This window comes from Perca flavescens, chromosome 16, assembly GCF_004354835.1.
Source record: "Perca flavescens isolate YP-PL-M2 chromosome 16, PFLA_1.0, whole genome shotgun sequence".
Classification (NCBI taxonomy): domain Eukaryota; kingdom Metazoa; phylum Chordata; class Actinopteri; order Perciformes; family Percidae; genus Perca; species Perca flavescens.
Genome location: NC_041346.1, coordinates 31116932 through 31130262, shown reverse-complemented (window position 1 = coordinate 31130262; position 13331 = coordinate 31116932). Strand labels below are relative to the sequence as shown.

Genomic DNA, 13331 nt, shown 5'->3' with positions numbered 1-13331 from the left:
TTAGCTAATCTGCTTCCTAATTCTTATTCCTCCCCAACATGAACTCCCTCCCTGCCTCCCTTTCTCTCCCTTTATTTCCCTTTCTCTCTCTTTCTCTTTCTCTCTGTCTCTCTCTCTCTGTGTCTCTTTCACTCACCCTCTCTCTCTGTCTCCCTCTCTCTGTCTCTCTCACTCTCCCTCTCTCTCTGTCTCTCTCTCTCTCTCTTTCCCGCTCTCTCTGTCCCTGTCTCTGTGTCTGTGTGTCTGTCTCTCTCTCTGTGTCTCTGTCTCTGTCTCTCTCTCTCTCTGTCTCTCTCTCTTTCTCTCTCTCTGTCTGTCTGTCTCTCTCTCAATTCAATTCAATTCAATTTGCTTTATAGGCATGAAAAAGAAAACATGTTGTTGCCAAAGCAGTTTACAGAAAATACATATAGTACATATCATATATTAAATACATACAGTAGGTGTCACATATATTCTTTACAGTGTAATAAACATACAACATACTACATTCTCTCTCTCTCTCTCTGTCTCTGTCTCTCTCTCTCTCTCTCTCTCTCTATTTAATTCAAAGGAGCTTTATTGGCATGCAAGTTTCAGTAACAATGTTGCTAAAGCATCAACATACAATTTGTCCAAAATTTCGGACAAAACACAATAAACGGTAATATGACCATTAACACAACATCAGGATGGATTTATAGTCATTCATATAAATCACATTCTAATAGACATGTAAAGACAGGAACAGTAACATGTAGTATAGTAAATGTGTCTCTCTCTCTTTCCCTGTCTGTCTGTCTGTCTCAGGCTCTGACGTGACTCCCAACTACAGCGACAGCAGTCCGTCCAACATCACCATGAGCCTGTGGTGCAGCTGCCGCGCCGCCACCGGCGCTCAGGAGCGGGAGTGTGACGCTTTCCACCGCGACTTTACCCACAACACCTGCCTCAGTGAGTCCTCGCTAACATCTCTCTCCACAGCGCCGCGGAGGAAGGTCTGCCTGCCTTGGGTGTTATTTTAGACTCCCATCTTAACCTGGAGAACCAAATATCATCTGTTGTAAAGAACAGTTTTTACCAACTAAGAATAATTTCCAAACTCAAGTCTGTTCTGTCATGCAATGATCTGGAAAAAGTCTTCCATGCCTTCATAACCTCCCGCCTAGACTACTGTAACTCTCTCTACTTTGGTCTCCATCTGACTCTGGTGGCTCGGCTTCAGATGGTCCAAATTGCAGCAGCTAGGGTGCTCACGAATACCAAAAAAGCGTGAACACATAATACCTGTCCTAGCCTCCTAGCACTGGCTTCCAGTCCAGTCTAGGATACAATTTAAAATACTGCTGATGGTTTTTAAAGCTCTTCACGCCCCGGCCCCCAGCTACATAGTTGATATCATTCATCCGTAGGTAGCTCCCAGGTCCCTCAGATCCTCCAGCCAAGGCCTCCTCCATGTCCCATAGTCCCGGCTTAAGTAAAAAAGGGGACAGAGCCTTTTCTGTTGCTGGCCCTCAGCTGTGGAGCCGGCTTCCACCTGACATCAGAAGTGCCCCTCCAATTGTGAAATTCAAAGCCAGGCTGAAAACTCACCTTTTTACATCGGCCTTCCCGGCATCTTAATGGTCTTATCCTGCTATGTTTGTAATTAAGTATTTGTCTTTCGATGTCGTTTTAGCCTAAATCACTGATTTGTAAGTGTATTTTATATTGTATTTTTATTTAATTACCTTGTGGCTAATGCGCTATGTAGGGCACAGCGCGAGCTGTTTTTAAATGTCCTATAGAAATAAACTTTACTTACTTACTTACTTACTTAAATGAGCTGATACATGGTTAAACATCATTATCTCTTTTACCAGTGTATCTCCATGTGGACTTGGTCCACAGCAATCCCACCAATTGGTCCCAAAACCTCCCAGTTAGAGAGGAAATGCCCTAAACATATTCTTTGTTAATCTTTACAATCATTCCCTGAAAGAACCGAGCAGGAAGGACTTTTTGCACCATCCACATGTTCTTCACCCTTGTGTTGTCTTCCATTCGACCATGCATCGTCCTCCCAGGTCAAAACTGAAAATCACTTTTTCTAACGTTTTTGTTTCTTTTGTCTCTTTTTTCTGTGTTTTTGGCACTTTTTTGACGTTTAAACACTTCTTCTCACTCCTGCGTGCTGTATAAACACCACTAACACAAACTCATTACTAGATTTACACTTAGTTTAGGAATCCATGGTCAATAAACCTCATTTATAGGAAATTATACCTAATTCTTGAGTAAAAAAGCAGAAATTATTAATTATTTAGACCATAATTAAAGGAAGGATAATCACAGACTGGTATATGTCAACGTTCAGTCGAGATACTCTTTCGAAACATTTCAGTTTTTTGTTTTTTTTCAAATGCTAAAACAATTGAACAAAACACACAAAATTCAATGAAAGTACAGATTTTTGTTGTACTTGCGAAACGCGTTGAATGGAATGATCCGTGTTATTTTTGGGTAACCAATGAAAATTAGGTTTTATATATAGATATAGACATCTAGACAACGGGTCAAATTTGACTCGAAGGTTACACAAGGGTTAAAAACTTGACATTTTCAGCGCGTAGCTTCCATTATGTAAGAGATTTAACGCATAAAATATAGAATACCTTGGAATATAATGTGGCTGCATGTAAAGATATTTTACTCAACTATTTCTTTTCTAACTCACTCACATACCAGGCTGTTCTCACGTTTTCCACATAGTTAATACTGTCAGCGGCATGTTGACTGCTGCTGTATGAGAGCATGAAGATCCTCGTAGGGAGGAGCGGGGGGGGTGCGGAGGGTGGGATGTTGTGTGAGAAGTGTATAAAGCAGATTGTGTGAAGTGTATAAAGCAGATTTTTTTTCCAGGAAGTGGAGAGAAAGGTTAGGTGGAGGAGCCCGACTGGAGGAATGAGACGACGTGTTGAAGATCCCCAGACACTTTCCTTAAATTACAGAAACCTGGCTACAGTCTCAACCTCTGCTCCCTCTGCTCCTCGCTCTCCTCCCCCTAATGTGAACTTATGCATGTATGCACGTCCATGTGCAAAATGTGCCCGAACCACGGCAGTTTACTCTATAATCAGAGCGTTGTTTTTATAACACATTATAACACATTCTCACTCCCCATGGCGTAAAATACGGACGCTTGGTCAGGTAATTGAAAATAAATAAAAAATGCAGAGGTATTGATTCAAACACACAGCCGCTGTAATGCTCTGACATGAAGGAAACGTGAGCTGTTGTGCGGTGACCAATCACCGTACACGTTTGTCACTCAGAGTTCCTGAAATAAGCCGTGTTGTAGTACTCGAAGTCGGATGAAGAGGACTGGGGATTTTATTTCAAGACCGGTCAAGACCACAACTGCAGAGATTTCGCTAAAAATTGTCTGTGCATTGTCTGATTTAAGCCTATGTGTTAAAAAAAAGAACACTAGGGGCCCTATTTTAACAATCTAAGCACACAGCGTGAAGTGCATGGAAAAGAAAAACGAAAAAAGATTGGACAAAAGCATAAAAAAAAAAAACAGCAACAAAAATAATGTAAAAAATGTCAAAAATGTCAAAAAAGGAACAAAAATGTTATAGGATGATACAACAATCGTGTGTTTCCCGAATGATGTCCAGATAGACAGCTGTTTCTTCGGCTGAGAATCAGACATGTGATGTGTCCTCACACTTTTGTATAGTTTGGATAAAAGCCGAATAAATGAAGAGTCTAATATTGATAACCAGTCCCCGTCTGTGTCTCCCGTCTCAGAAAACGCCATCCAGTCATTTGGTTACGGCTCAGACGGAGGGACTGTTCCTGTAACCGACCCATCGTCCACCTTCTTCCCCGCCGCCCAGCCGCCAATCATCGCCAAACCCGCTCCGTCTCTACACGGCAACGCCATCAAACCCATGGACACTGCTTGTATGTTCTCCACCTGTGCCAACCTGCAGGTGAGTGCTGCAGTATTCAATGTATTTATGGTTTCTGAATGAGCTGGAATGTGCAGAAGATGCTGTCTTGTCATCTCACGTTTCAACCTGGATCCTATTTTTCTATGTTCTTGTGTCTGAGTGACTGATGGGAACAACAATCTTTGACATTGGTCCAGTATTATGCCAGATGACAAAACAAGCTACAATGTTAATAGGACAATTGTGCAGCTTGTATTTATCTTCACAAAAGTGCTTGTTTTGCTGCTGACAGACTCAGATTATTATATTATATATATAACACAACATTATGGAAAGGATCCCTACAGAGATAGACCTTTAAAAACCTCTTTAAGACCTTTCTGTTTAACCAGAAACAGCTCTGAAGTCGCTAGCTCTTAACCCACCAGACCCCATTTAAAAAAACAATACTTTTAGCGTGTATAGAGCCAACATATTCTCACATGTAAATCAGTAAACTATGTGTTTATTTCAACCAAAACTAGAGTTGTGATGGTTGGAAAAGGGGAAAGATGACGAAAAACAGCTTTTCATAGTTTTATTTTGTTTCTGTCCACTTTGAATAAAGTGTGTTTTACAATGCTAAAATTTAGGGCTGCCACCTCTTAGTCGATTAGTCGACTAATCGGTCGTTTTGGTCTGAGTGCCTTTGGTGTGGGAGATCCGGGTTCGATTCCCATTGCGAAACATCAACCAATGTGTTGCGATACATCAACCAATGTGTTCCTGAGCAAGACACTTAACCCCTAGTTGCTCCAGAGGCGTGCAACCTCTGATATATAGAGCAATTGTAAGTCGCTTTGGATAAAAGCGTCAGCTAAATGACATGTAATGTAATGTAATGTAATTTCCAAGAAACTTCTGAGCACATTTATGGTCAACACAAGATTTAAAGTGGTACTTTTGCAGGATTAATTGTGGAGAAACTCAGTTTTACAGATGGTTAATTAACTACATTTATATTGTGCTTTTCTAGTCTTAACCACCTCTCAAAGAGCACAGCTCTGTCAATTAAATCAACTAATCGATTAGTCGACAAAATCCTATAAGTGTTAGTCGACTAAGAATTTCTTTAGTCGAGGACAGCCCTACTAAAATTACTGTTTATTTACATGGAGTCTGGTGGGTTTAGTGAATGCAGTTTTGTGAATGTTTTTATGTCTTTAACAGAAAGGTCGACCTCCTTAGAAATCCTTTTCATAATGTTGTCAGACACTTAGAATAATAATCTGAGTCTGTCAGCAGCAAAATAAGCACTTTTGTGAACGTAAATACGAGCTGTATAATTTTCCTTCAACATACATTGTAGCTTGTTTTTCCGCTGCAGCAATCTTGCTTAATACTGGACCAATGGTTTAAAAAAATAAGGTAGTTACCCTTTAATATTGTCCAGAAGAAGAGTGCAGTATCTGCATTTTTTGGAGCTACTACTGTATGGGTTCAGTGTCTTGCTCAGGGACACACTGGTTGATATTATTACAGTGGGAATTGAACCCAGATCTCCCACACCAAAAGCATGTGTCATAGCCACTGTGCCACGGTGATGCTGCTGTTGCTGCTGCTGCTGCTGTTGCTGCTGTTTTAAAAGACTTCAAATGCAAGTCTTCTCTGAAAACGGAACAGAAACTTGCCCTGGAACAATTCCTACAAAAAGAAGGATGTGTTTGCCGTACTACCAACCGGCTTTGGTAAAAGCCTAATTTACCAGCTAGCTGCTGGCTCTGCAAAGTATGTCACCTGGATCGTTGGTCTGATTGGTTGAAGGATTATCCAATTTGAACTATGCCCGTTGATCCCGCCTCTTGTGCTGTAGAAAATACAGAGCAGACTCCCCAGACTAACGTTCAATCTTAAAAGATTGAGCTTGGTCTGGTGATAGCCGGACTAGGAAATTTGTTGGTTGACGCTCAAAAGTTTAGCCCTTGCAATGGGGGATGTCACTGCAGCTACATTGGTTATTTTTACAGGCTTCAAATACTTCTCTCTCTGTCAGTTTCCTCAGTTTTTTTTCCGAACTTTACTGCCCCATGTCGTTCCTGTTCTCTGTCTCTTTGGGACAGAACATTAACCAAACGCTGCAGTTTAGTATCATATTTATCAGAAAGATGGAGGATGTGTCCATCGAACTAAATAAATCCAGACTCGCTGAGGATGTCTGAGCAGAATAGATTCATCTGCGTTGCTCTTCTTCACCTTCACATGCATTAGCGCCGTCCCGCCTGCATCCCGGGAAAGTGCAAACCCATCCATTATGTACGGGGGAAGAGGTGTAAGGCTGGGGTTATAGGCCAATGTAAATTGCTCTTTCCGTTATGTAAGAGATTTGAAGCATGAATTATAGAATACCTTGGAATATAATGTGTCTGCATGTAGGGATTTACTCAACTGCTTCATTTGTAACTCACTTACATACCAGGCTGTTCTCACGAAGCATTCATACATATATCTGTGAAAAGTAAAGCTCTGTAATTGGTATGTTTACCACGTATATTTATTACATTGACTGCTGCTGTATAAGAGCGGGAATATCCTTGAAGGGGATGTTTGGCTCCAAATAGGGCTGGGTGTACGAAATCGATTATCCGATTTTTTAAAATCCAAAAATCAAACTTGCTCTGTATCATATGAAACTAAAAAGACCCAAAGAATCCATTGGTACCAATTATGTCATACTAGCTTGTCAGGAAAGCGGTTAAGCTATGTTTCAAAGTTCGGCTACATTTTGGCGAGGGAAAAACTGGCATGGTCGTTTACAAAGGGCTGAATGAATAAAATCTCCCAAAACTCGCTCCCTGTAGAGTCTGTAGAGCTGCACTTTGTGTGTTCATGTTAAATATAAAGTGTATTGATGTAACTGCCTTAATGTGAACATTGATACTTTTAGTAATGCAGCAGGTCAGAGGGAACCCTGTACAATTGCAGAATCTCTTTCATATCCAAGCTAAATTGGTATTGTAACTGAAATGTTCCTGACCTAACTGATATCGAATCGGGAATTAAATCGATTTGGGGTCTTGTGAATCGGAATCAAATTGATTTGGAAAATCATTGACAGTACTCAGCCCAAGCTCCTAAAACACAGGGCTTTCAACCCAGGTCCTGTTAAGGGGAAAAAACAAGACTTTCACCCAGGAAACAGGTGTTCATGTCCTGAAAAAGTTAAGGAGAAAACACAAGACTTTCAACCAGGAAATTAGTGTTTGTGTCCCGGGAGTGTTTGAACCCTAACCACCAACTTTATTCTAATCTTAACCAGTAATTTTGGTGCCTAAACGTAACTGTCAGCGCCGCATGACGCTCAGTTTTCCTCAGCTACATTTAACTTTTTATCAGAACTGGACCCTCCACATTTCGCTTACCAACCAGATTACACAGATTACTGTCACACCTGGAGAACACTGGGAGCACTGGGAGGGTCATGTTTTTCGATTTCTTCAGTACTTTCAATACAATTCAACCATCACTGCTCTGGGAGAAGCAATTAGGAGCTGGTGTTGACCCCCACCTGTCTGCATGGAACATCATTTACCTCACTGGCAGACCACAGTATGTGAGGCTCCATGTCTGTGTGTCTGATGTGGTGATGAGCAGCACAGGAGCACCCCAGGGTACAATGCTCGCCCCGCTTCTCTTCACCCTGTACACAGCGGACTTCAGGCACAACACAAGCAGCTGTCACATGCAGAAGTTCTCTGATGATACTGCCATTGTTGGGAGGGGACCAGGGGAGAATGATCAGGAATACCGGGAGGTCATCTGGGACTTTGTCATCTGGTGTGAGTCAAACCACCTTCACATCAACGCCAGCAAGACAAAGGAGATGGTGGTTGACTTTCGCAGGAGGACTCTGTTAAAAACTTTATGATTCTGGTTGTGTCTGCAATCTTTTATGCAGTAGCCTGCTAGGGGAGCTGGGAGCACAGAGAGGGACAGGAAAAGGCTAAACAGACTGGTGAAGAGGGCTAGCTCTGTTCTGGTCTGCCCTCTGGACACCATAGAGGAGGAGGTGGGGGAAGAGGAGGATGTTAGCCAGGCTGGCATCAATCATGGGCAACACCTCTCACCCCCCTACATGAGACTGGGAGTTCCCTGAGCAGCTCCTTCACAGCAGACTGCTGCACCCTCAGTGCTACCACAGGTCCTTCATTCCAGCAGCAGTCAGACTCTTTAATGCAACATCATAATGTAACACTGCTAGCTGTTTTTGCAATATGACCCATCTTATACTTTATGTATGTCTACTTAATGTGTATTTGTGTTATTCTGATGTGTGTAAAAATGTTTTCCTTTGAGCTGCTGTAGCACAGGAATTTCGGTAAAAAGACGGTATCTGGAGGTTAGCCCTATGTTTCCACAGCCCTATGTTCCTACAGCCCTATGTTCCCACAGCCCTATGGTCCCACAGCCCTATGTTCCCAGGGTTAGGGTTAGGGTTAGTTAGGGTTAGTTTAAACTAAAAGCTAAATTCCATCAGTAGTCCTTTGCTACTGAATAATAGGTTGGGTGTAATTGGCTACCAAATTGGGAGAAAGGGGGATAAAATCTGATACAAATTTATGAAAAAAGAAATATGGGAACATAAGGCCTAATTTTGGAAAGAAATCTTAGAAATGTGGGAACATAGGGCTGTGGGAACATAGGGCTGTAGGAACATAGGGTTGTGGGAACATAGGGCTGTAGGAACATAGGGTTGTGGGAACATAGGGCTGTGTGAACATACGGCTTTGGGAACATAGGCATGCTCCCATCTGGAGCCAGGGGCTCGCTCAATATACTGCAGGGTTTTTGGGGGAGTTGGCTATACTCCATCCAGCTGACAGATACGACAGGAGTGCACACATTTGAGTCTATTTGTTCACATTTTGTCTCCGTTAAAAGTCAGCAGTTCCTGTCTGCAGTGTACCCGCTGATGTTCAGACAACTACCACTGCATTATTTTGAAACTGAAGAAAAGTTTCTCTGATTCTCAGGCAGGTTCTGCTGTTTTAAGGAGCGTCTTTTTACTATGATTTCTAACAGATTTAGGGAGATTTATTGATGACAAATACACCTATGAACCTTTGAATTTTCTTGAATTTTCCGTCTGTGCAGTTTAGTTCTTCTCATGAAGCATTCATACACAGTATATTGGACATAGTAGATATATTATAGTCTCCATTAGGTGTGCCAAATGCACTATCAGCAGGCGAGTTTGGCAGTTATAAGCTATGATTTCTAAGCAGATTTATGGACATTTATTGATGACAAATATACCTTTGAACCCTCTTTTTTTTCTCTGATTCCTAAGCAGAGTTCTATATCCACGATAAAAATCAGAGCTGATGATCGTCACTGTAAGTGTCGCTGAATTCTAAAAGTACTAATAAAAGTAGAAAATAAGTACTGTCTTTGTGCTCCGATTGAATTTATGACTTAGAGAACGAGCACAATGTGTGAAATCTCAAATTGCAGGTTTTATAATTCTTTAATTGGCAGTGTGTCACAGCTGTGTTGAAAAGCTTCCTGTTGTGTGTGGAACACCTGCCCGTACCTTTGCCTTTCAGCCGGCGCACTGTCTCTGTGTCACGTCTGTCTCTCTGCACACCGCCCTAGGGAGACACGTCGAACTCTTTCTACTCTGCTGTAGAGGGCGACCCGCAGCCACGGCGGGGGATTCAGATCAGACTCAGCGTCCGATGTCAGGCTGACGGGGGCCCTGCAGGCCGGCCCGCTGCACACATTAGCTTTAGTTTGGAAAGAATAGTTCTGACATTTTGGGAAAATATACTTATTGGCTTTCTTGCTGAGAGGTAGGTGTTCAGATGAAGCGGAGGAAAGTAACAAAGGGAACCAAACAAGAACATGACTTTAACCCAGGAGACTGGGGCTCATGTCCCCTTTAAATATAATATATATATATATATATATATATATATATATATATATTTATTATTATTAATATATAAAAGTAAACGGCAAGGTTTAATGGTCCAAAACAAAATGCACTTACATGTTAGACTTGGGTGTGTGTGTGTGTGTGTGTGTGTGTGTGTGTGTGTGTGTGTGTGTGTGTGTGTGTGTGTGTGTGTGTGTGTGTGCGTGCGTGCGTGCGTGTGTGTGTGTGTGTGTGTGTGTGTGCGCATGTATGTCTGTGTGTGTATATGTGTGTGTGTGACTGTTTGTGTGTGTCTGTGTGTATGTGTGTGTGTGTGTCTCTGTGTGTGTGTCTGTGTGTATGTGTGTCTCTGTGTGTGTGTCTGTCTGTTTGTGTGTGTTTGTGTGTGTGTGTGTGTGTGTGTGTGTGTGTATATACATATACATACCCTAAGAATGGCTTATACATGATTTGAGCCCCCTGAACAGTTATTTTTACCATTTTTCAGAAATGGAAATCTATATTGGGGGAGGGGGGGGGGTGTGGGAATCTACGCCTATTATATAATGTAAATTATATATACAGTACATATCACCATGGGTTCATGAAGCAATGTGGCATCACCTGCAAACTGCTTTCTGTCAGCACTTTAAAAATACCATTTCTAAATAGCCGGAACGTGGCTGTGTTCGTTTCCCACGGCAGCAGTGACGGAGTTACATGTGAAATAAACAGACAGCCAAACCGATAAAGATGTGAAACATAAACGCAGGCGAGAGATGGAGCGTGTAATGTGGCCGAGCGCTGTGTCCCTCGGACGACGCCGCCGCCGCCGCTGCTGCTGCTGCTGCTGCTGCTGTGAATTAGTATTTTTTTGAATCGTATCATTTCCCCAGAGCACATTGACTATCGCTATCGTTTGTCTGGGAGCTTTTGCTGAGCCGTCAGTTTCCAGGAAGCAGACGTGCGGAGGGGTTCAGTGCACTGTCAGAGCGGGAACTGTCAGCATGATAATGAGTCATCCGCATGCTTTAATAACGATAACAACCCTGTGAATATTTGTAGATTAGCCCAATGTATATTTCAGAGGAAACAATAACGATCCATCGTGCAGCGTTTCCAGGCTTCTCTCTCCCTCTCTCTCTCTCTCTCTCTATCTATCTATCTATCTCTCACTCTCTCTGCTCTCCATTATTTCCCGTCACTGAAAAGAGTTTTCTTCCTTCCCGTCGAGCGATAAGATCTGATTGGCTCTCCCACCCAGGTAGCGGGAGGAGATATGCTAATGAAGCGCTGCCAAAGAGGCTGATGGTAGACGGGATAAATAATGAAATGATTCTGTGTGTGTGTGTGTGTGTGACTGTACGTGTGTATGTGTTTGTGTGTGTGTGCGACTGTACGTGTGTTTGTGTCTGTGTGTGTGTGTGTGTGTGTGTGTTTTCACCGACATTACCGCTCAGCATTTTAATGACGGTGGAGCTAGTTTGTCGGCCTCCCTCAAGACGATCAGAGGAAACTGAAACGACTTTGATTTTCCTGTTTTCCGTTTCAAATTCTTCTTCTCCTTCTAATGAGATCCTCGATGTTTACATACCCAGGATTCACCTGCATGATAACACAACCATATATAGACTTCTGTCACGGCCATCAGTTTGATTTATTTACAATTCCCATGAGCATTAGCTGCATTACCTGCTGGCATAGGTGCCGATTTATGTTTTCCTCTGTGGGTGCTCACGGGCACACGCCCTTTAAAAAAAAAAAGTAGTCAAAAAAATGTTTGCATTTCAGAACCATAGGAAATGGACAGCGGCTGACACAAACACACGCCTATTAACGCCATCATACTCTGCTTCTGACTGGCTAGTAGTCCTTACCTAGCTACTGTCAGGGCACACCCTCATACTCTGCTTCTGACTGGCTAGTAGCCCTTACCTAGGTACTGAGCATGTGCGACTTCCAACAACGATGGAACAGAAGTGTAATATGGTGTTTTTTGAAAATTAAACCACATAAACTTATTCTGGTACAAACTCTAAATACAATTATGAACCTGAAAATGAGCAGAATATGATGAGCACTTTAAAGTGGAGCTTTTGGATGATTCTTTGTGGAGAAACTAAGTTTTACAGATCTGTCCATTAAATCTTTCTTTTTTTCTCAACGGTTAGTCGACAAAATCTCATCACAGCGTTAGTAGACTAAGAAAAAAGCCCTCATTTTAGAAGAAAGCCTTTGTGAATAATAATTATGTTTTATCTGTTTTTATCCCTCCGCTTCCACAGTATTTTTTTTTGTCCGAGTTTGAGATTTCCATTTCTTGCTTTTACTTGCTCTTATTGGCCGTGGGATACAAATAACTGCTACTGTTATTATTATAGAAGTCAGCTCCCAAAGCATTCTGGGTAAAGTGTGAGCTGCAGAAACACTTCTGGTCATTTGGAGCATTCTTATCTAATTGTGGACGTTGAATTAGGACGGTACTTTGACTTTTCCATGAGCGCAGGCTGAGAAAGAGAGAGAACAACGTCCTAAGATTATAGCGCCAGACTCGCAAGAAATATCTTTCTTTTAATGAAGCAGACTTAATTATTCAGACTGCGAGTGGGCACGCAATGAGGACTGTAAAGTCGCAGGGCAGTGGTTGTGTGTTCCTGACGCTGAGTTCTTGTTTTACAGGATGGAGGCCAGAAGTGCGTCCCCTCTGATGACTTTGAGTGCGAAGAGGTGAGGCAGCTTTGACTACTAAACCTCAGCGTTTTCCCCCCACACGTTTAAGTATCTACTATGTGCTAACCACGGGTTACTGTTGTATAAGTAAGTATCGACATATTCTCTCATTTTATACCGGCAGAAAGTGTGACAATGAATGCGACGTAAGTTGTCATATCAAACTTTTTTAAGACCCTTTCTATGGATTTTAAGATGGCATTGCTGCTTTGAGTTCTACCTAGTTAGTCAGCGACACACTTTTAACTTGCATTTATTAAACCTTGATCGAAAAAAAGTATAGCATGTCGAAAAAAGTAAATAAAAGTCATACACACAGTACAGTATGTCGAAAAAGTCATACAAAAGTCATAGTATAATCTGTCGAACAAAGTATTGTTGCTAAATCAGAGGGGACTGTCCATGGTGCTGAAACAGAGCCTTGTTGTCAAAAAAAGTCATAGTATAGCATGTAAAAATAAATCGAAAAAAAGTCATAGTATAATATGTTGGAAAAAAAGTAAATAAAAGTCATACTGTAGTATGTTGAAAAAGGTTTTAAAAAAAGTCATAAACACAGTATAGTCTGTCGGAAAAAAGTAAGTAGTATGGCATATCAAAAAAAGTCAAATTTTTTTGACATACTATAAAACAAGTAATAGTATAGTATGTCGAAAAAAATCCTTGTTGCTAAAACAGAGGGGACTGTCCATGGTGCTGAAACAGCATTGTTACTAAAAAAAAGAGGGGACTGCCCATGGTGCTGAAACAGAGCCTTGTTACTAAAACAGAGGGGACTGTCCATGGTG

General features: G+C 41.8%; 1 protein-coding gene across 1 annotated transcript in view; it reads left to right on the top strand.

The window, feature by feature from the left end:
• Positions 1-13331, top strand: part of gfra2b (GDNF family receptor alpha 2b) — an 85493-nt gene that overhangs the window by 68423 nt on the left and 3739 nt on the right. The window contains exons 8-10 of the mRNA XM_028600886.1: positions 790-933; positions 3775-3959; positions 12493-12540. Of these exons, the coding sequence (XP_028456687.1) occupies positions 790-933; positions 3775-3959; positions 12493-12540 (377 nt within the window). The remainder of the gene's footprint in view (positions 1-789; positions 934-3774; positions 3960-12492; positions 12541-13331) is intronic.